Below are 21,976 nucleotides of genomic sequence, written 5' to 3' on the forward strand. Positions count from 1 at the left end.
CCCTCCTCATCCAGTGACATCCGTTCACAGAGCCTGCTCTTGACAATGGCACCAGCACCATCTGCTCTCATAGTAGAGGTATTAAAAAGTGCTTAGTCCTTTCCTTGAAATATCGATCGCTTAGTAGTACGTTCTGTGCGGAGGTCTGAACTGGAGCCTGGTGAGGAACCTCAGTCTGGCAGGCTGCCCTGGAACTGCTCTGCTGTACTCTGGCGGTGTGCCAGAGCGGCAGAAACACTTCCCCCATTCCTGTGAGAGAAATCAGCCTTCTAAATCACATCGGTTTCCTTGTTTTCTCCTCTGATCCACCAGAAGACCTGTGAAGAGCTAGCCCCATCTCAAAGGCCACTTCTAGTGTCTTTGAATCTTCCCTAGTATTTAGTACAGAGCAGGCGCGCTGTATGACTGACTTAACTCTTCCCCCGCCCTCTTCATGCTTGCTTCTGCACAGCACAACTGGTGACTAGGAGATCTGTCTTGTCATAGTTGTCAGAATGCATTCAAGGTTTTAGGGAACAAAAAAGTAATTTTCAAAGAGTTAAAACCATAATTATAACAAATGGCATCATTTCTATGAAACATCTTCTGCCATGTTTCCCCAAAAATAACACCTACCCCAAAAATAAGCCCCAGTTAAGATCGTCAGCCAGACGGATGCATTTAGTACGTTATAACGATGTTCCAGAAGAAGATGACATGACTGTATTTGAATAAATGTAGATTGTTGCACATGAATAAATAAGACATCCCTTGAAAATACACCCTAAAGAGTCTTTTGGAGCAAAAATTAATATAAGACCTGGTCTTATTTTCAGGGAAACACGGTATGAAGCTAAGTAGATAAATAGCCTTTTAGAAGACTGACTTAAACTAAACTAACTAGGATTTTGTGTGTTCCTTATTGCTGGAAGTAGCTGCTGGTGTAGTTAAGGAAGGTGGCTGTCTCTAGCTAACACCAACATTACTCCAGCAGGTGTGATCCTCCAGAGTATATGTGTTACACAGACACCGCAAATCATTCATCTTTCCACTTGTTTTGCATTTGAGCTCTTTTTGAAAGTAAGTAATGTTTCCCAAAAAATAAGACCTAGCCGGACCATCAGCTCTAATGCATCTTTTGGAGCAAAAATTAATATAAGACCCGGTACTTATTATATTATATTATATTATATTATATTATATTATATTATATTATATTATATTATATTATAGACCCGGTCTTATATTATAGTAAAATAAGAAAATACTAATTCTTGCTCCAAAAGACGCATTAGAGCTGATGTTCCGGCTAGGTCTAATTTTCGGAGAAACACAGTAGTTTGCCCTCCTTTTGCCTGTCCTGGTGCTATTTGTATCCTCATTCAGTGATGACCTGGTACCTCTGGTGAAGCAGCAGCTGAGGAAATAGCCAATGAAAAACCCAGGAAGGAGTTAAGACTAAGAACAATGGTCATATTAATTTGGAGACGGTGTGGTGGTTTAAGATTAACGGGCATATGCCACTGAGTAAAATAATGAAGGCCTGTAGGGAACGACAGGGTTTATCAGTGAGTTAGATCAGATTCCAATTTGATGGGCAGCTGATTGAACCAGTGAAATAGACACGCCTGCACAGTGGGACCTGCACCGTTAGAAATGGAGGTTGAAGATATAGTCAGTGTGTTCCAGCCCCTCAGGCAGGAGGGAACTTGCTATTTAGTCCAGAGCTCAGTTTGCACAGACCAAGAAGACATTCTCAGTCAGAAAACCACAATTTGGTTCCACCGCATCCTGACTTCTATAGTATGGATTTCTCTTTCTTTCATTTTCCTCTTCCTCATTCCCTTATTGTACATAAAGTAACTGTTGTGTATGCACAAGCATATTGCCTTTTTTTTTTTTTAACTAAATACCCAATGGTACGTTTTGAGTGACATCAAATGGATATGGGACGGGAAAAAAATGGTTTTGTGAAAGTACCCAAATCTCCATTACCGGCTCTTACCTTTCTTATTCCAGTAAGTTATTTTACCTTCATTGTTTAACAAAAGCCACAAAAATTCCTTTCATACCTTGTTCAACTGGAGAATTTTCAATGTTTTTCATTTATCATTGCGAAAGCAAGGACAATTTTATAACTTTGTTGTACATAGCTGTTAGAGCAATATTAGAGCAATATGTCTTTGGGTGGAGATAAATTACTGTAAAAGAAATGAATCCTAGATAATTTTCCCATCAGGTGTCTCGTTGCTTAAATAAACTTCTTGTTTGAATGAAGAAAGTGGTTGTACAGTAGCCAGCATTGGCTGCATGCCCCCGGACCTTCGTATTCATACCCCGCGTGAGCGGAGGAGGAAACGGAAGCCTGGGAAGATGGCGTGGGTGACTTGCTTTCAGAGGCAGTTAGGTGTGAGCCGTTAAGAGGAGGGTCAGTAGAGGGGCTGCGGTTCAAATCCAAACGTGTCTCATGCTCAAAGCCCGGCCCTTTTCACAGTTACGCTGTCTCCTTTGTCTCCTGGCCACACTCGTATCAGTCTCCTACAGGCAGCCTGTTGCTCTTTGGGATGTGAGAGACCCAATGGGAAGTAACTCTTCTCTACCTCACTGATGTTTTTAATTACATTGAGGCACAGAAATATTTAAAGTAGTTTGCATTGGGATTGAAAACCAAACATGAGCTGCTTCCATTTCATTAAAAGTTACTTCATCTTTACATTGTTCCCTACATTAAAGCCAAGCAGAATTTTATCAGGCCATTCCCTCAAAGTTATAATCTGGAAAATCTTGCTGTAATGAAGCCCATATGTCATGGGCGAAAGGTGCAAAGCCCTGGAGGAGAGGGCTGGTCTCGTGGGAGATTCTGCACCCAATCTCGTTAACCAGGGTGCCTCTGGTAATCCCTCATCCCCTCACCGGTGAGAAATCAATCTGTACCACTGAATCTTTTCCAACCAGCCAGCAGAAAATTTACTGCAGAGGAGGCAGTTTGGGGACAGTCATTGTGGAGAGGGAGCCAGAGGCAAGGCTAAATGTAGTATGGAGGGATTGGAGAGTCTAAAGAAGAGATGCTATTAAACCACACACCAGCTTCACAGCAAGCAGGGTGGAGTCCTCCCTTCGGCCCTGACCTCGAAGTATTCCCAGGTATTTACGGCTGCCACAAACCTGACAGCCCTAGGGCACCTACGAAGGGGGTAAGAGAAACAGCATAAACCTGGAAGCTGGTTGTCATTTAGCCATTTGCTGTCTTTAAATGTGTACAGGTGGCCCCCTCTCCCACGTTCTCTGCAGCAATTCACATGTTCACCCTATGGGGACAGTCTCTGTTGCATCTTGCTCAGTTTGTGGTCTTGCTCTGCGTAAGAGAGTCTATACCTCATGACCACATGGAGGTCATGCTTCTCGCCTGCCCAGCGTACACTGGTGGCTGACCAGTGGATCCCTCCTGGCATAGTTACTAGGATGTGGTAGCAGTGTTTCCTTCCTGTCGAACCTGTAACCTTAGAGAATTAATCCAGAATTAGGAAATAGTTAAGAAATTGTATTGACTCTAGATACAACTCTCTAGCAATCTTGTCTCTAGGATTGTCTTCCAGCACATTGTGGGGGAAAAAGAACCAGGAGAGAAGGGAAGAACGGGAAGTGCCAAACTGAGGCACGTGTAACCTTACCCTAGCCGTTAATTCAAGAATTATACCAAGCTGTAACTGTTGGGAAGAAGAAGGGATGGAACTGGGCAGGGGGAAATAGAAATACCTTCCTCTCCTCTGTAATCAAGCCACAGGCATCTCTGAAGGTTCTCCCCCCCCCCCCCCCACATTTGAAATCCTTTGTGGGAGTTTTTTAGGAAAATGCATTTACATATAAAACCCTCCTGAAAGGGGTGTGTGTGTGTGTGTGTGTGTGTGTGTGTGTGTGTAAGAGGAATACAGAGTGGTAGCAGAAGGCAGTCTCCCTACTCCTAATGGGATTTTGTAGCAGCATGTGCGAGTTTGTTTCAGAAGTCAAAAATGAACAGATGTTGGTATAAATTACCTCTGTGTCTGATGTCTTGCAAATTAAAAGCGCGGTTGGCATCACTAAACAATTTCACTAGGTTTAGGGGGGTGTGGTTAGCAGGCGGTGATTACTGTAGCAGGTCGGTAAGAGTCTTCACACTGCAGCAGAGCAGGAGAGCAAGGATAAAGAAATGAGGAATAAAATAAGGGGTATGTGAATTAATCAGAGATGTTAACATCTCTGATGACAAGTGAACAGGAGGGCACGTGTTCTGGAACAGCCCCTGACCCACAGCAATTTCTCTGTGCACAGAAAGGGGTTGGTGCTTAGGATATGATTTATAGGGCACGGCCTTCTTTTAGGGGCTGCTGTGTCACAAATTCGTATATCTCCTATATAGGACTGGCGAGTAGGAAAACTTTCTCCCCTCCCATGTGGAAGATGATGTCTTTTGAATTACTTCTACTTTTACGGTGGTTTCCTGCAGCTCTGTGTACCTAGATTAGGTTGAAGGGGGAGGAATGATTGAGTGGGAAAAGGGTGGTTAAAAAGGATTGGTTAAATTCAAGGAGAGCTTGCCACTGAGAGACTTTGGAATATCCATTTATTTTTCCTTTTAAATCCTCTTGATCCCTTGAATAGATTGGTTTGTTTCATGTTTTTATTTTTATTTTTTTAATTTTAAGTCTTAAAATGTTGGTAATTCTCCCATTTGGGGAAAAAACAATAAGAAATTGGTGAATCTGGAGAGCAGAAGGCAGAAATAATTAGTAAGATTGGTATCCTGGCCCTGAAGTTTTGGAACAAGGCTCTGCGCTGTCCAGCGGAGTTTTGTGTTACCCACGTCTGGCTTCCAGCATCTGCGTCTAGTCATGTTGCAGGACCATTGAATGCTGTGCTTAAGGTCCTTACTAAGCGCTGGAGAGGAGGCAGAAAACCCATCCAGTAGAAATAAGTGAGGAGACGCACGCTGGCCAAAAGGATAAGTCAGTATCTAGAGGATCAGGCTGAGGGAAGCGAGTCCAAGGAAGGGGATTTTTGAGATTGGCCTCTCATTTATTCACTCAGGAAGGAGGTGCTGAGCAGCAGGCTGCTTACCCGCCTTTGAAAGGTGTTGTATTAATCATACCACTATACCAAGCGTGTGCATTGCTGAATATCCAAATGCTCCTCATTTTACAGATGAAGAAACTGAGGCTCAGAGATCTTACCCAGCTCACCATGTCACCCAGCTGATACATTGGGTAGAATTTAAATTGAGTTCAAATCCTGTGTTCTCTGAAAGAAGTCACGCTGCCTGTCCTGGGCAAGAAAACTCTTGTTTGGACTTGCTCTGGGGTAGTTAGTCCTTGCCCCCGCCCCAATCTCTCCATTAATCTGGCATTGTTTCCATCAAGGGAAATGATTTTTCTTGCTAAATAAGCAAGGTAAATTTAAAAAGAGCCCCATAATACAAAGAATAGAGCACCAAGGGCCACTAACGGGCCTCTCACTATTTGTCTGTGGAAGGGAAGAAACTATCTTGGTTGTGATCCTCCTTGGCTCTCGTTCTTTGGTACATTATCGTCCTCAGAACCCACGTGTCCTCAGCATTCTGCTGGTGCTGGTGGTACAGGTGATAATAAAACAGCCCCTGCTCTCTGTTCTTACACTTCAGCGGGGGAAGATAAGGATCTAAACAAGGAATTACGAGTCTTATAGGAAGTTTGTATGTATAGGGTTCAGTATAAACCCACCAAGAAATGAACAGTCAGTTTGATTCGGGCCGGGGTGGGGCTGTGGGCACCAGAGACAAGACAAGCCCCAAGGCTTCCGTTCTGAGTTCAGGGGCTTTCCTTTCCCTTTGTTGGAGCTCAGAACTTGTGGAAGATGAGGAATGTATATAAACTACAGTTACCAGAAGAAGCCTTCCTGTGGTTACAAAGTTTATGTTGTTTCATTTCTTCATTGTACAAACAAACCAGGGACTGTTACTTAGGGGGTGGGGGCGTAGGGAGTGGGAGCCCTTAATCTAGTACCGTTTGCTCCAGACTTGGGCAAGGTAGCAAGGAGGCGCGGGCGAAGGTCCTTTTATCCCTGCAGGAGCCTCCCTAACCACCTTACTTCTTTGGCCAAGATGGAGATGTGTTCTTGGGAGGCCACGGGGTGCAGCCTGCTGTGTGTCCACTGCTTGTTCCAGAAGACTTCCGGCCTCCAGAGCAAGCCATCGGAAACTTTCAGCACAGTTAAATCCACTTAAGAGATCTGAAAAGATGATTTTGTGGGGATGAGGATGAAGGGGATGTGAGGCTACATACGATTTTTGAGGATTTGCTTGACAGAGCTAAAACGGGGCTTCTGGAGTGGCCCTTGTAATTGAGAAATGTTTTACTTTCATCTTGGAGCCTCATATGTAGGAAAGTAGCTGTATAAACCCTCTCGTAACTACAGCATTCAAAGATTGATGGTGCTGAAAGTCAGAGAAAGACACATAAACCTTGCCTGGCTGTATTAAATATCTAAGGACTGACAATGCCAAGAGAGAGAAGACCAAAGCTCTATAAACCCTACTTTATTACTCCATCCACAGATGAACTGCACTGAGGGAATATAAACCCTGTTATATTACAGTATCCAGGGACAACCACTGCTGAGGGATGGGGTAAACGATCTCTAATTTTGATTTGAGATTATAAATGTCCAGAGACCAACAACCCAGAGGGGACTGTCATCTTGGTTGGTTTTTAGCCTCCAAGAGCAAACCTCTTGAGAGAGTGAACATGAGTATTAGGTTACGTTCATGAGAGAGAGAGAGGTTTGGAGGGAATTCCCTGGTGATTTTTTTAAGGTTGGATGACAAAGTCTTCCCTAGTTGGCTTGCGCCTTATAGCAATTACCAACTTCAGAACAGTTTTGTACAGTTTTAGTTGTCAGAGGTGGTTTGTTTTTCCCCCTCTTTGGAGTTTTGTAGTAATTGAATCTGTTGTGGCCACAACTCTGTATACAGTTTCATTAATCTGCTTTTTTTTTTAAGATTTTATTGGGGAAGGAGAACAGGACTTTATTGGGGAACAGTGTTTACTTCCAGGACTTTTTTTTTCCAAGTCAAGTTGTTGTCCTTTCAATTTTAGTTCAGCTTCAAGTTGTTGTCCTTTCAGTCTTAGTTGTGGAGGGCGCAGCTCAGCTCCAGGTCCAGTTGCTGTTGCTAGTTGCAGGGGGCACAGCCCACCATCCCTTGCGGGAGTCGAACTGGCAACCTTGTGGTTGAAAGGATGTGCTCCAACCAACTGAGCCATCCGGGAGCTCAGCGGCAGCTCAGCTCAAGGTGCCGTGTTCAATCTTAGTTGCAGGGGGCAGAGCCCACCATCCCTTGCGGGACTTGAGGAGTTAACCTTGTGGTTGAGAGCCCACTGGCCCATGTGGGAATCAAACCGGCAGCCTTCGGAGTTATGAGCACGGAGCTCTAACCGCCTGAGCCACTGGGCCTGCCCTAATCTGCATTTTTTAATTAAATCTTCCTGTGATCGCTTTGTCAGGTCTTCATTGATCTTTCATTTGCTTTTTGATTCCAGCCAGAGAGATGACACGGGGGAAATTTCTCAACATTCTAGAGAAGCCCAAGAAGTAGCAGCAGCTTGTGGACAGGATGGGCTGGGAGCTGGAACCATGTTCTTCTCCCAGTGCAGCTCTGATGACGTGGACCTCACTGCGCCCCAGCGAGAGGCTGGAGGGCACACCTCCAAGACTGACCCTCTCCCCTGCACCTGGCACTCTGCGCCTCTGAGGACATTCAGCAGCAGGAAAAGAATCTCTTCCACCCAAGGATCGGTGCAGTTACTCAGTCAGCTTCCAGACTTTGTCTCCTGCCTCGATGTTGGTAACACCTGAGGGCATATCGTTCTTAAAAGTCAAAGTCCTGCTTTCTCGTTTCCGGAAGTGATTCAGGATCTTACAGTTGATTTGATTCAGTGATGGCAAAGTTTGTTGTGACGTTGATTGGATGGGTTGAGTTGCACTTGATCTCTTAGGAAGTACTGATGATGCAAGGAGCCCAGAGACCAATTAGATTCTGGACCAGACCATGCAGCTTGACCTGTGAACTCTCCAGTGTATACTAGGTTCCAAGAATCCCCAGCTGGAGAAACCAGAATCTTCCAGAAGTGTATACCTGCTTTTAAAATTCTACACCTCTCATGATGTCCCATATCCCAATGCCTTCCACTCCCCACCTCCCAGCCCCCACCATCCGTTCTGACTCCAGGGAAGGGGATTCCTGCCCCAGATGCTCTTGGATTAGCTTGTATAGTGAAAGGCCCATGCAAGGTTGCATTGGCTTCTAGACCTCAAGATCGATTTAAAGGTAACAGAAAGGACTTTTGAGTTCTAGTTAATCTGTTACAGATTCAAGAGGGAAAGTTAGTATGGCCTGAAAGATAGGAAAAGAGAATTGATTTAAAAACTAGAAACTTCGATTGAGCTTAAAGGAATGTGCTGAGGAAGAGTGACAATGATTTGCCCCCCTTGTCCTTTCTTACAGCACATGTCAGATATTTCACCCACATGACAGAAACACACAGATGAAAGAAGAAGAATTTCCTGAATTAAATATAACTCTTATGAGCTCTTTAACAATTATCTGTCCCTGTGTTGAAACCTGAAAATCTAGCCTGTGGGTAGTATTGATTACATGTGTTCTCCATATTTAGTCATATAAGCTAGCCCCCAGCCTCTATTGTTTTGAAGAGTACATGGGTTTTTCAAAATTTTATGAAAAGAACCTCCATATGGCAGTAGTCTGATGGTGTTTGGACAAAAGGAAAGTTGTGGTCAGGTTTTTGGTCCTGAGTGTCTGTGCATGGTCCAGCCCTATTCAATTTAATAACTCGTCCATTTTCTGACAGTATGCCTTGTTTCCCATGCTAGAATTAATGTTGGATTTTTCTCTCATTTGTGCCATTTGATCCTCCATAGAATTTTACTTCCTGACAAGAGGGAAGAAAATTGAACACAAGATTCAAAGGATGAGTATGAGAAGGAAAACATTCTGCATGGATGCTATATAGGAGGTTAGGCTTTGATTTTAAGGTTAAGCTTATTATTGACATTCCTTTATCTTAACACGTTGCGTACGGATCACGAGAATCTTCACGAGGGATTTAAACCCAGCCGTACACAACGTGTTAAATGCGGTTGAAGAGTGTGTGCACAAAAAATAGTGCGATAATATCAAATTCTTCCTCTGTCCTGTTTTTGAGAGTTGATGACGTCAGAAGGGGAAATTGAGAAATATGTGGAGAATATTGGGATACCACCCCAAAACCAACTCAAGCCTGTAACCTGAAGCTACATAGTTGGTTTTGGTGTGCTTTGGCCTCTTTCTTTTACTGTCATCTTATTCACCAGCACTTAATGTAAGTAGATGTTTTAGAATTGAGATATTTATTGGTTTTATATTTGTCGTCAGAAGTGTTAATGATGTGTTTTATATTGATAATATAAATTTATGTGCAGTGTGTGCATGTATGTATTTCAGGGTGTTAGAAGATTGCACTTTGTATATGATGGTTTCTGTGTCGTCATAATAAATATGTCCCTTTTATAGGAGAGTGAGTTTTTCCTCAAAGCGCCAAGTTGCCTGTTTAAAGCATAGACCTCAACAGAAAGTGCAACTATGATGACAAATAATCCACTATCTTCCCCTTCATCGCACAGTGGGTGGGGTGGGGCTTTATGGGGCACCTACTACTTGGTCTCCCAGCTTCCAGTCTGTCCTACCTGCCACCCAGCTCATTCATTACCACTCAACTCTCTAACGTAGTATTAAAAACCTTTAATACCTCCCCATGTCTGCTAATAAAATCTGGATCTCTCACCTGGCATCTGAAACTCTCGGCACGTGATTCTACTCAGCCGTCCAGCTTGGTTTCCTTCCTCTCCAATATACGAAGTCTCTGTCCCAGTGAATCGGAACAATTCCCAGTTCCTCCCTTGAATGTCTTTGCTCCTACCACTGAGTCCCTAGGAAGTCTCACTTCCCTTCTGCACATATCAAGCTTACCCTTCCTATGAACCCCTGGTAACCCAGCTGGAAATAACCCTGCCCCCCGCATTGCTACAGCCTTAGGTGCACCACCCTTATGACTCTTACCACACTCTGCCTTATATCGCAGTGATCCAAGTCCCTGTCCTGTTGCCCTATCGCATTATAAGCTCCCCGAGGCTATGGCTGTCTCCCACTCATCTAGTTCTTCTTCAGTGTCTTCTTTGACTTGGGGGTTCAGAACCTATCTATTTGCAGACTTCCAGTTAAATATGATGGATTGAAAACAAATATTGCTCTGCCACCTACTAAAACCCTTAGTGTAAGTTCCTTTTCAACTCTGTTCAAGAACTAAAGAAGAGGAAGTATCGATCGGTACTACTGTCACCCAATGATAAAACTGCCAATGCCCTTTTATAGAAAACATTCCATTTTAAGGACAGCAAATTGCTAAGCGTCACTGGCTCATCCCTGATTTCCAAGAAAACATCTGGGTGGACGATAGGTTTCTGTGATCTAGAAAAGCATGGCTGGCTGGCTGGCTGACTAAAAAGGGACAGTGTATTCTGTTCCAAATCTTTAGAGTTTGTTTTTCCAATAAGTAATTATTTATTATTTGCCCACAGGTTTGTTTTCCCTTCCCTTTGCCATTCTTAATACCATCCATGTAACATATCTGTTGGCTGTGAGCAGCACTGTTCTGACAAACAGCATTGGTGCCTGGAAGCACATTTTCAAATTCTTACTCAAATCTTTTCTCACCAGCAGTTTCATTGCTTCTTGCTCACTTAAGTCTCTCAGTTTTAGGCCTCTGCTAATTTGCTTGGCTTTCCTTCCATTGTTTGAGCACTAAAAGTTCACAGGATATTAATTGCATTGATATCACAATGCCATCATTAATTTTTCTTTACCTTCTTGTACCCTCTTATAGTTTTTAAATGGACACTAGCTAACTGCTCTTTGTTTTTGGTTCTCTAGCTCAGCATATTGTAGCCCTTCTGTCTTCTAGGCAGTGAAAATGAAGCTGGTAAAAGTCATTCCATTGCCCTTATGGCTTCCAAAGGGTGTTTGGGCTTCCACAGGAGCCTTGTAGTAAAGCCAAGATTGTTTCTATTGGAATGCTCTGGTCCCTTCTGTTTAGGAATTAGGATTAAGGCATCACAGGAAGGTAAACAGGCAGAGCAGGTAGGGAAGACATGGGCAGGCCAAGGTGGGTCATCCCAGGGGGCCTATAACATGGCTTCTTACCAGCTCTCAACTTACGCACAAACTCCATCTCCAAGCATTTGGTTGTGTTCTCCAGTTTCTGTCTTCTTAATCTGAGACGTGCTAGACCACCTGACCCCTGCATGGGCTTCATTTCACCAGATGGCTTTGCAACACCCAACCCCAAAGAGTGGACAAACAGTGGTCTCTCCAAGTTTCTCAGTTCTGACTGGCCCATAAGTGACTTTTCCTGTCTATTTAGGCTTTGGAGCACTTTCAGCATGTGTGCCTGACTGTGCCTAAAGAGGCCACTGGCCTTCCCACCCTTTGCCAACACTTTTTCTTGATGAGCAGGGGTGGTTGGGGGCTTTAGGTGGCACCAGGTGCAACCGTGAGGCTCCTGCCTGGCGCAAGTGCTGGCAGGGCCTGTTAATTAGCACACGAACACCCCAGCGCTCTGTTAGCCAGGCCAGGCGTTCAGAGCCTTGCCCTCCTATGGGCCCTTCGTCCTAATGAGATTGGGAAGAAGGGCCCTCACAAAACACTGCCTCAGAATAATATTCCGCTTTGTCCCCACCAGTAACCGGGGCTGACAGGATCACCCTGTCCATTTCTCTTCTAATTAGCACAATTCCAGCATGGCCGGAGCCAGCAAATGGAGAAAAGCGATCAAAAGCGATCGGACAACCGTACGGAATCACAAACACAAAGAAGGCCATTCCCTGTAATGAGGTGAGACAATTCCACAGTCTCTTCTCGGCTGGAGTTTGCTGCTAAGACTCTTGCTTGTTTGGATCCCAGTAACACAAGTTACATGTCTCCCTGGGACACTAATAAGCCCCAAATTGTCTTCCGCTTCACACAACCCTAACCAGAGGGACAGATTGAGGGGTGAGGGAGACACAGCGAGGGGACAGGGTCTCTAAACAAGCAGCTGTGGCAGTGTTTCCCCAACTCGAAGCAAGACACTGAGGCTGTGGGCAGAGAGGAAAGAGGCAGTCGGCTCGAGGGAGCTGTGCTGGGCTCAGCGTGGTCCTGTCACCTGAGCGGGTCCTGACCCTTAGGGAAGCCCGCTCTCTGCTATTTTCCTCACCCTGTTCATTCCCCACCTTCTGCCTATCATCCCCTTTTGGTCTCCTCCTCCCTCCTCCCACCTGTGCACAATGGCGGCATCACGGGCAACTGTAACTGGCACCATCCTGTAACTACATCAAAGCCCTATGCAGTTGTGATCTCAAGGATACCACACACATGAATTCTACTCGCAGAGACCTCATGACCTGCAAGGAGCCCTCACTTCCAGCACCATCATCTCTATGGCTCTGCCCTGCCCCGGCCCCTGCCTGCTATCCCAGTTCTCTCTCCTGGTAGAGCTATTTTTTAGAACAGAAAAATGGCCCATCGGCTGCCAGGGCAAGAAGCCACAACTGGCCACACTCCATGTGACTCAGAGGTTGGCCATTAATAAACAGAAAGAGCTCCCCCAGGGTTGCAGCCCATTACGGGGATTACTGGGGGTTACAACCATGAACTTGGTCATAGCCAGGCATAAAGGAATGCAGGAGAGAGTGGCAGTTGGAGTCTCAATTAGACTCGAGCTCTGAGCTGAGTGGGAGTCACATGTTTTCTTCTTTATCGTGTCCTCTCTGTTTTGATCTACACTTGATGCTTCTGAAAGTCACCTCCAATACCAGAAAACACTCAATTACCTAGAATCCAAGAAGCCAGAAAACTGAAGTCATCAGAGTTGCTTTGTTGTTTTTCCATCTTCCTGAAATGTATCTGAGACACGGAGAGAGTCATAAGATTTGACTTTTCGGATACATCTTGGGAGATGTCAAAGAATTGATCTAAATTTGTTCAGCCTCCTACAGTTTCTTTGGTCATAAGCAAAACTTAGAACAGTACCTGTCACGTAATAGATCCTTACTAAGAATTTGTTGAAAGAATGAACTATCCCACGATCCTCAGGCTTCACAACTGTTACTAGTCTGATATAGGAAGAGCTTGGATTTTGAGAGAAAGGCAGGGATAGGCTCATGCAAGTCACTTCTCTCTGAGCCTCAGTGTCCTCGGGACCTTTTCCAATTTGAAGAGGCAGCCTGGCATCGTGGATGAGGGCATAGACCCTGGTGTCAGGCTGCCTGGATCCAAATCCTGTTTCTGCCATTTACTGGCTATGTGACTTTGGGTAAGTTGCTTACCTCTCTGTGCCTTAATTTACCCATCTGTGGAGTGGGTCCAATAATAGCACCTAACTCCTAGGGTAGTTGTGGAGATTAAATTAGTACTTGCAAGTGTTTAGAACAGTACATGGCATATCTTACCCACTATGTATCTCCTTGATGGATGGATCTTTAAAATTGGATTCAATGTAGTATTTAATTTTTTATTATACTCACGTGTTAAAAATTGGTCATCCTTACAGGGAGTATATGATAACTTTTGGTTACCGTGACTAGTCAGTTAAGTAGACCTGACGTTTTCCCAAACACCTCTCCTGCCCCCGTTCTTCCAGCCTCTGAGGCAGTCATTGCCAGCATGGACGCTCAGCCAATCCCACTGTTGATGGCACTGGAGACCATTTGTTTCTAATAAGCAAGGGAGGGAAAAGTATTCTTTGTGACAAAGGCAGGTTTCCGAGCTGACATTGAGCTTGGCAGAAGGCTCACGTCATTGTGCTTCACTAGCCTTGCTAGTCCTAGTAGAGTATCCACGCCATTCCAGTCACTGCCCAGGAATGCTCTTCCCTGCCTTGCTCTGTCCTTCCCCCCTTCTCCCATATGCTCCCTTTCCAGGACTGAGCAGGGTCCACCCAGGCCTGGGCGCCCCCAGCAGCCTCCTCTTAGCTTTGCCAGCTCTGGGAGCCCATGGAGAGCAGCCTGGCCTCACGCTGCAGCCCAAAGCCTCAGGGTCAGGCAGGGTTGAAGGTCACATCCCAGGGCCCCCAAATGCAGTGAAGCCCCAGGAGCCTGCGGCTCCACACAAAGGGGCAGCTGAGAAGAGTCAAGTTGGAAAAGTCAGTGACTTGAAGCTGAATGGAAGTGAGAGGCGCTGGCTGCGGCTGCGGCTGCTGGCAAAGCCTGGCGCAGGGCCACAAGCAAAGGACGCACAGGGGTCAGAACTAGAAATGTGTCAGGAATGGGTGGCTCATGGCAAAACAAGCTCCTGAGGATTCCTCCTTGGCCTCCTGCTGCCCTCCAGCAGCTCTGCTGCTGCTGCTTCCACCTTCTTACTGCTGACCCTCATCCCTTGCTTCCCTCACAGCCCCGCTTACCCAAAACCAACTGGCCCAGAGATTCTTCAAACATGTAACTATTGTGTCCATTATGGTCCGTTCACACAGTGAAGCACTCTGCAGCCACTTAGTATGTTTGCATACTTTAGGTTATGACGTCATGGAAGAAATGGTTTGTCATAAGGATAAGCGAAAATAGTGAGATATAAAATTTAAATGTGGAGTGATCTCCAATGTGTGGGAGAAAGAAATTGGAAGGAAATAGACCAAGGTGGTAACAGTGCTTGCTGTCTGGTTGGGGGATTATGGGTAATTTTTGTTTTCCTCTACATTTTCCAAACTCTGCAGAAGCATGTATTGCTTTTATAGTATAGGGAGAAAAAAGCCTCTGAAGCTTGGTGTATACAGGGTATACAGGTATACAGGGCTTAAAATGCCCTGCGTGTCAGCCCAACCTAGTAATATGCACGTATGCACGCGTGCACACACACACACAGTGTTAATTGATGACATTTGTTTATTGTAATGAAATTTGCTCTTGTGTATGAAAATGTCTATCTATATCTCTGAGTATTTACTGAGTAACTACTAAGTGTCTAGCCCTGCCCTAGACTCCATCACATGTAATATGCGTGAAATAACTTATTCCCAAACCACACCTAGTCCCACAGCCTACCCCTCCTCACACTCTGAAAAGCATCTGCCCAGTAGGTGTGTACTCAGTGTCGTAAAAGAGCTCTTTTTCCGCAGTCCATCCCTACATTGAGAAAAATAATCTCACCTAATTTTGCTGTAGACTCTTAAAGCTGAATTTCCCCAGCCCTGGGACATGCCAAACATTACTTTCGACGTGTGTGTAAGAGTCTCATTCACAGCTTTCTTCCTGCTCCCCTTCCCCTTCCCAGTTGTAGAGAAGGAAGGAAAGGTGAGTTAGGGGTCGGGCATAGGCACCAGTCAGGGCAGCGTCTGGAATGACACTCACTGTCACCACAGACAGCCAGACAGAGGCGCTGCGCCATCGGGAAAAGGAGTGAGGTGCCTACCGTGCAGGTTGGGATCTGAGGGACGTAGGAGGTGGTTCTCACCTTTATTGAAGACAAGTGTGTATATAAAGTCAGCTTCCCGAAGAGATGAGAAGAAGAGATCAGAGCCAGATGACACAGGAAAATCGTGGAGAAGGGACTTTGTCCCCAAGAAATGATTCACCCCCCCAGTCCCCAGCACCTGGACTATACAAGCTCAGGCATCTGACTAGGCCTTAGAGGGGCCTAAGGAGTCTTGCTCCTCATTTTCCTTCAGCAGAAATAACTGTCATGAGGAGTAAGAAAAATTCTGTGCCTGCCACATCCTGCCTGCCCCTCCCCTTCACCAGTATGTGCACTCGTCCATCCTGTTTCCCAGAGGCACTACTTTCTGCCCAGCTCAGGATAGCAAAACAAAGGGAAAATGTCAGCCACGTGCAGCCCTGAATCCTGCCTGACCATTACGTTAGCTGTGGGGCTTTCAGCCCGACGAGCTGGGGCGGCCAGATCTGATCAGCCCCCCGAATGAGAGAGGAGCACTCCAGAACCGACAGCTGAAGCCGTTGTTACAACATGAGGATTGCAGGGCAGGTGACACTTCACAACATCACCAAAGATTGATGCAAATTGGTTTGGTTCTGACCCTGTCACACCAGGAAGGATAATGATTCCAGCAGCAGCGCCGGGCATGGGAGGGGGCACGTGGTGGGGGGTGGGCGGTGTGGGGACTGGTGTCTCACTTCGCATCTTCATTAATGATCTGAAAGACAGGGGTAAACAGCATGCTAATGAAACCTGCAGATGATTGGTGTTACAAACCCCAGGGAGGACAGAGAAAGCACAGCGAGACCCAGATCGCTTAGAAATATGGGCAGGAGATTGTCAAATGAGATTCGTCCTAGGAAAATGAAAGTCGACGTGTCAGGGAAGAATGATGAAGGTGTCTCTGGGTGGGGGCTTGCAAACCTGGAAAGCAGAGATGGGTGTCAGGGTCAGGAGGTCGAGTGAGGGGATAAAGTTTGGGTTGTGTTGCAGGAGACAGGAACTGGCCTTGAGGACCCAGGGGACAAATGCCCAGTGCATTTCTGGAGGTACTGACTGCCACCAGAAGACTGGAGCTGAACTGTGGGACCAACGGCGTGTGCAGCGTGGGGGCCAAGAGAGTTGCACTGGCCTATTGGTGTGTGGCAGCTCCTGGAGCCTCCTGCAAGGCTGGTCTCTACCCTCATAGCCATAGGCTGTTTGTAGGCACTACTGGCACTCATCATTGAGGTGAAAGTGCCATTTTGACCTGAATTACTGAAATGGAACAAGCCAAAGCACATTTTTTAAACTTTGCCCAAAATTATTGGAGATAGGATATTCAAGAGCAGGGGGGGAAAAATTTCCCCTATCTCCGTTGGTTTCCCACTCAATACACATTGCTTGGAAATATAACTCATTTACATTAAGTGCGCAAATCTTAAGTGTACTCGTACATACATCTCAGTGACTTTTTTAATGATTTTTTTCCTTGACAAATCACTTCACCTCACTAAGCCTTGGTTTCCTTGTCCAAAACGGGCATAAAAGCATTACCTATCTCATAGCTGGATTCTGTGAATTAAATGAGATAGAATATGTAAGGCTCCCAGGACATAATTAGCACACAGATATGGGTGACTATTATTATGATTTGTTACCCTCTAATTTTATTCCCTAAACTCTACTCTTAACTCCCCAAGTAAATTATAAACTTCTTGAAGTCAAGAACTGTCTTAAACTTCTTTTTCAGTGCACAATGCTGAAAAAAATCCTTGTTTGATGGATTGATATGCCTGAATTCCCTTTTAACATAAATAACTTTGTTCTTACGCAACTCAGATCCACTTTTAATGAAATCTCTTTCTTCAGCATGAAACAAAACCCAACAAACAAATAGAACCAGATAAAATCTTGATATCACAGTTTTTTTGAGACAGAACATTCCCCACAAGATTGTGCTAACAAGATATACACTGTTTCATGAAATTTTAAGCCATAGGAAGGGAATCCAGCCTGACGATTTAGGAGCCCATCTTTTCAGTCTGTTGCGTTTGAAGTAGGGTGACGAGCCATCCATTTTCCTCAAGACTCAGTGGTTTCCCAGGACAAAGGACAGTCCTGCTAAGGGGACAGTTGGTCACTCTCCTTAGAATCCAAGCTCTGCTACTTACTAGCTTTGTGGCCTCGGGTAGGATTCTTAGCCTTGAACTTGGGTTTCTCTTCAGGACACTGGGAAAATACCGATCAAGTGAGGTATCATTTGATTGTATTTTGCAATGTGTTTGGCACATTATGTCAATAAATGTTGACATAAACTGTCAGAATCCATGTAAGTCAAGTTCAAAAACAGGCACAAACTAGTTTATGGTGATAGAAGTCAAAACAGTGGTTACCCTTGTTGCGGGACTGACAGGGAAGCAACTGGAGGGAGCCTTCTGCAGAACTGGGAATGTTCTAGTGGGCAGATGTGAGCTCTCTAATTTAAAGCACATATGACATTTGGGTTACTGAAAGCATTTTTTTAACCCTGGTGGTCATGTAAATAAAGGCAAAAGGAGAAAGGAGAAATTTTTTTAAATGTATTTTCCATGAGGTGAAATAAACAAAAATCTACTGAGAACTTTAGTTCTTGCTTCTTCCTTATACATACTCCACCCTACAAAACCTGCAGTCACCTGTCCTCCCAGCCTCCATTCATGTAGACACGCTTGACATCATTGTCACCAGGGCCTTGATTTGAGAACCGTGTTGTGTTTCTTCACTTGGCTCTCTCCCTGCCCCTTTCTTTTCTTATATGAGCTACTCTCCCTTCCACAGCCACTGGGGGCACATAGTTCCCCAAGGGGACTTGCATAGCGCACTTGCCTCCCCTACCTCAAAGCTTTACTCTTGGGAAGGTGGAGTCGCCACGTCTTCGTGACCGTCAGGAATACACATTCTTTGTTAATTCCTCTTCTAAGTACACACCCAACAGAAATGAGTGCTGACATCCACCAAAGACACATGCAAGTATGTTGATAGTAACTTTATTTGTGCAAGTCAAAAATTGGCAAAATCCCAAATGTCCATCAATAGCAGAATGGACACATCAGTCATCATATATTCATTCAGTGGAATGCCAGTCCGTTATAAAGAAGAACCTACTGTACTACTTCACATAATAATATGGATGAATCTCACAAACAAGAATGAGGAGAGAGGTAAAGCCGGCCCAGAAATGCCTACTATATGATTGCATGTGTATGGCATTCCAGAACAGGTGAAACTAATCTACAGTGATAGAGGTCAGAATAGTGGTTATCTTGGGTTGTTCACTGGGAAGCGGCACAAGGAGCCTTCTGGGGTGCAGAAAATATTCTCTCTTGGGGTTACACAGGAGTGGGGGGGTGTGAGTACATGTGTAAACGTCCATCAAGCTGTGCAGTAACAAATAGTTGTGCGCTTTACTGTGTGTAAACCACACCTCAATTAGAATAAAAGAACTTAGTTTCCTCTGAGGCTCTGAAGGGAAACTGATGAAAGCTACCACAGCCCGATGGAGACAATCTGGAGCAATAACACAGGAGCATGAGAGGATCTCAGACTCATCCTGGCTTTTAGCTACGGAGTCAGAAGGAAGGACAGAGGATGTTCAGAAGGGTCCTTGGGCAGCTGCCGTCCATGCTCCACCAGCAACTGAGCAAAGGGCAGGGGGGCCCTGTTCTGTGCCCTCACTGTGTGACCCTATGGGGGAGGGCTCTCAGCCAAACCCCAAGGGTCCCAGACCGTGCTTGGGCTCTCTTGTGAGGGAGCGTCATTCTCTGTCCACCCCTCTCCGGGAGTTCAGCCCCGAGACCGTGGGCCACTCCAGGGCCACAATTTGGCCTGTGCTTCCCTGTTTCTCCAGAGCCACACACCCACCTTAGCACTCAGTGCACAGCTGCCAAGTGGTGGCCTGGACCCATGGTATCCGGTCACCTGTGGCATTAAGTTCTTCCTGGCTGGGGGGCCCTTTGACCATTGATCTCAAAGTCAAAGATATGCTGTTGGATGTGCTCATGGGCCATTCATTCAGGTGCTGCTTCCTAAAAGAACTGGCATTGCAGACGAGCTACTGGCATCTCTCACATGCTGCCGTCCCTACCCATAGTTCACCCAGAGCCACTCAGCCTGTGAACTCAGATTTCAGGTTACATTTCATTAAAAAAAAAAAAAAGGGTTTGATTGCTTTTTAATTTTACAATACTTTTGAAAAGGTAATTAATACAAACCATATTTAAAGTGAGTGGATTGTGAAAAATACGTCTCCTTCCTATCTGCTGACCTTCAGATGTCTACGTACCAGCTTGTGGGAGCTATACGCTGTCCTACATCTTGCTTTTGTTTTTTCACTTAATTTATCTTGGATCTTGTTCACGCTGGTGTATATATAGACTTAACAGCTACATACTCTCCCAGTGCATGGGGGTACCATAATTCATGTAGACAATCCCTCTATGGACAGTTAGGTTGGTTCTAGTCCTTTGCTGCCACAAACCATGTTCTGATACTTGTATTTAAGTCTTTGCTTGTGTGTGCAAATATCTCTGTAGAATAGATTACTAGTGAAGGAACTGTTGGGTCAACGGCCATGGCATTTTTTATTTTAATGTATAATATTTAATATATAATTTAATACATTGCTGAATTGCCCCCCTAAAGCAGTTGTAATAATGAGGTCTTTCCCTACACACTCAGCAATGGTGTTAACAGGCTGCAGGTTTCCTGCAGAGTAACAGTGGCTCCTCTGGGGAAGGGGCTTCCATTACCTCCCCACAACTCCTCCCACCCACTTACCTTCTCTTCTTCTCACTCCTTCCTGCTGCCAAAAATGGTTTACATTTACTCAAGCATTCACCAGGCCCCCAGGTAGTAATCTAGATCCTTTCCGTCAATGTCTCATGGACTCTTCACAACAATCTCGAGTGCCATTCATTCCTGCTCACTTCCTCCTTCCTCAGGTCAGGGCACACACTTCCATCCCTGACCTTCCTCCTTCACTGCCTTGGTTTCCCCTATTCATGGTCCTAGCACTGCCCCACCTGCACTGCTGCCCAGGTGATCACCTCAGCCTAAGGGACTGGGGAGGGAGAAGCAACGGCTTCCATCACCTGACCCAACTCAGCCAATTCACGAAGACAAGATGTCAAGTTAATGAGCCTCTGGGCCTCTAATTAGCTGTCAATTACCTCAAATTAATCAACTCCTCGCCTAATTAAGCATTATCAGCAGGTGGGCACAAAGCAGACCATTGTGTGGGAGCCATGAGAAAAGCCGGGCTGGCAAACTTGGTTAGGATCAGCTGGTGCACCTCTTCCGCCTCCCCACCGGGCTCAGCTTCCAGCCTGGCTGAGGGGCACTGAGGTCCTCTGCCCACCACTGTCCCCAGACACGGGACCCGGTGGACCTCCTGGGCAGCTGGGTGGACTTCATCTCTTTGGAGGCCGGCTCCGGGCCGACTGTGGGGAAGTGGGCAGTGGGGACCATGTGGCCAGGCAGGGGAAGACCATGGTGAAGGGGGGTTTTCGAGTGGGAGACACTAGCTCCTGGCACTTGTTGGAGGCGGGTGGGAGGCCCCGTCGCCTGGGAGGTCACGCCTGTGACCAGCAGAGCTGGCTTCCAATCCTGGCCCTGCCGTGTGTGAGCTCTGAGACCCCAAGAAGTGGCCGCACTTCTTTGAGCCACAGTTTCCATCTCTGAAAAAATGAGAATAATTTTTTAAGAGAACTTATTGGGACTTTGTGAGGATTAAATGACATTATGCGTGTGAAGCCCCTGCCACATGGTAAGTGTTCAGTGGATTTACTAGTAGTGACAGTGGAGGGGGCTGGGTGCCCAGGGGTGCTTCACCTAAGAACCACTCAAACTATGTAATGTATCCCCAAATTCGGAGCCCCTAGGCAGCCTCCAGACTGCAGTGCACCCCTGGAAAATGACTGGCTGTCTAGGACATGACAGGTGCTGGAGGCTGGAGTGTCCTGGCTACAACCTCTTCTCCACACTTCCCGTTTCTAACAACTTTGAGGGCGCAGGCCTTGGGTGTCCCTCTCCACTCATCCAAAGGTCCTGGGTGCTATAGGGAGGTGCCTGATGAGGTAACCACATGTCTCTAGCCACCAGGAAGAAGAGGACAAATGAGGGCCCCTCGCCCTTGGGGTGCAGATTCTAAATAAGAGGGCGTCTCCAGGCAGCCTATGGGCACTGAGTTCATGCCCCCCAACCATGATCCTGGAGGCTGAACTGGGTGTCCACTCTCTTGGCACAAGGCAGGGTGAGGCTGGGGGCCAGCTAGGTAGATCTGTGCCCCCACTAAGGGTCAAATGCCACTACACCCATGCCAGTTTGTGCCTTCTCCCCACCCCAACCACCCCTTGTAATCAGCCAGCCACATTTCTCTACTGTACCCCTCTACTTTGACCCTGGCACAGGATACCCTCTCCTTGCCCCCTGGGGCAACGAAGGTCTTCAGCC

At 46.0% G+C, this 21,976-nt stretch overlaps 2 protein-coding genes across 4 annotated transcripts in view; both read left to right on the top strand.

The window, feature by feature from the left end:
* LIN52 (lin-52 DREAM MuvB core complex component) overlaps positions 1–9,556 on the top strand; it is a 91,393-nt gene extending 81,837 nt beyond the window's left edge. For both annotated transcript variants that reach the window (XM_019733682.3, XM_088797402.1), the window contains one exon: positions 7,530–9,556. In XM_019733682.3, the coding sequence (XP_019589241.1) occupies positions 7,530–7,585 (56 nt within the window). In that variant the 3' untranslated portion in view covers positions 7,586–9,556. The remainder of the gene's footprint in view (positions 1–7,529) is intronic.
* Positions 9,557–9,695: 139 nt separating this feature from the next.
* The window catches only part of VSX2 (visual system homeobox 2), a 49,396-nt gene continuing 37,115 nt past the window's right edge, over positions 9,696–21,976 (top strand). For both annotated transcript variants that reach the window (XM_088797401.1, XM_019733296.3), the window contains exon 1: positions 9,696–11,935. The gene's annotated coding sequence lies outside the window, so the exon portion shown is untranslated. The remainder of the gene's footprint in view (positions 11,936–21,976) is intronic.

The sequence above is a fragment of the Rhinolophus sinicus genome, chromosome 3 (genome assembly GCF_057876585.1).
Source record: "Rhinolophus sinicus isolate RSI-liver-muscle chromosome 3, RSI-T2T, whole genome shotgun sequence".
NCBI classification, from domain to species: Eukaryota; Metazoa; Chordata; class Mammalia; order Chiroptera; family Rhinolophidae; genus Rhinolophus; species Rhinolophus sinicus.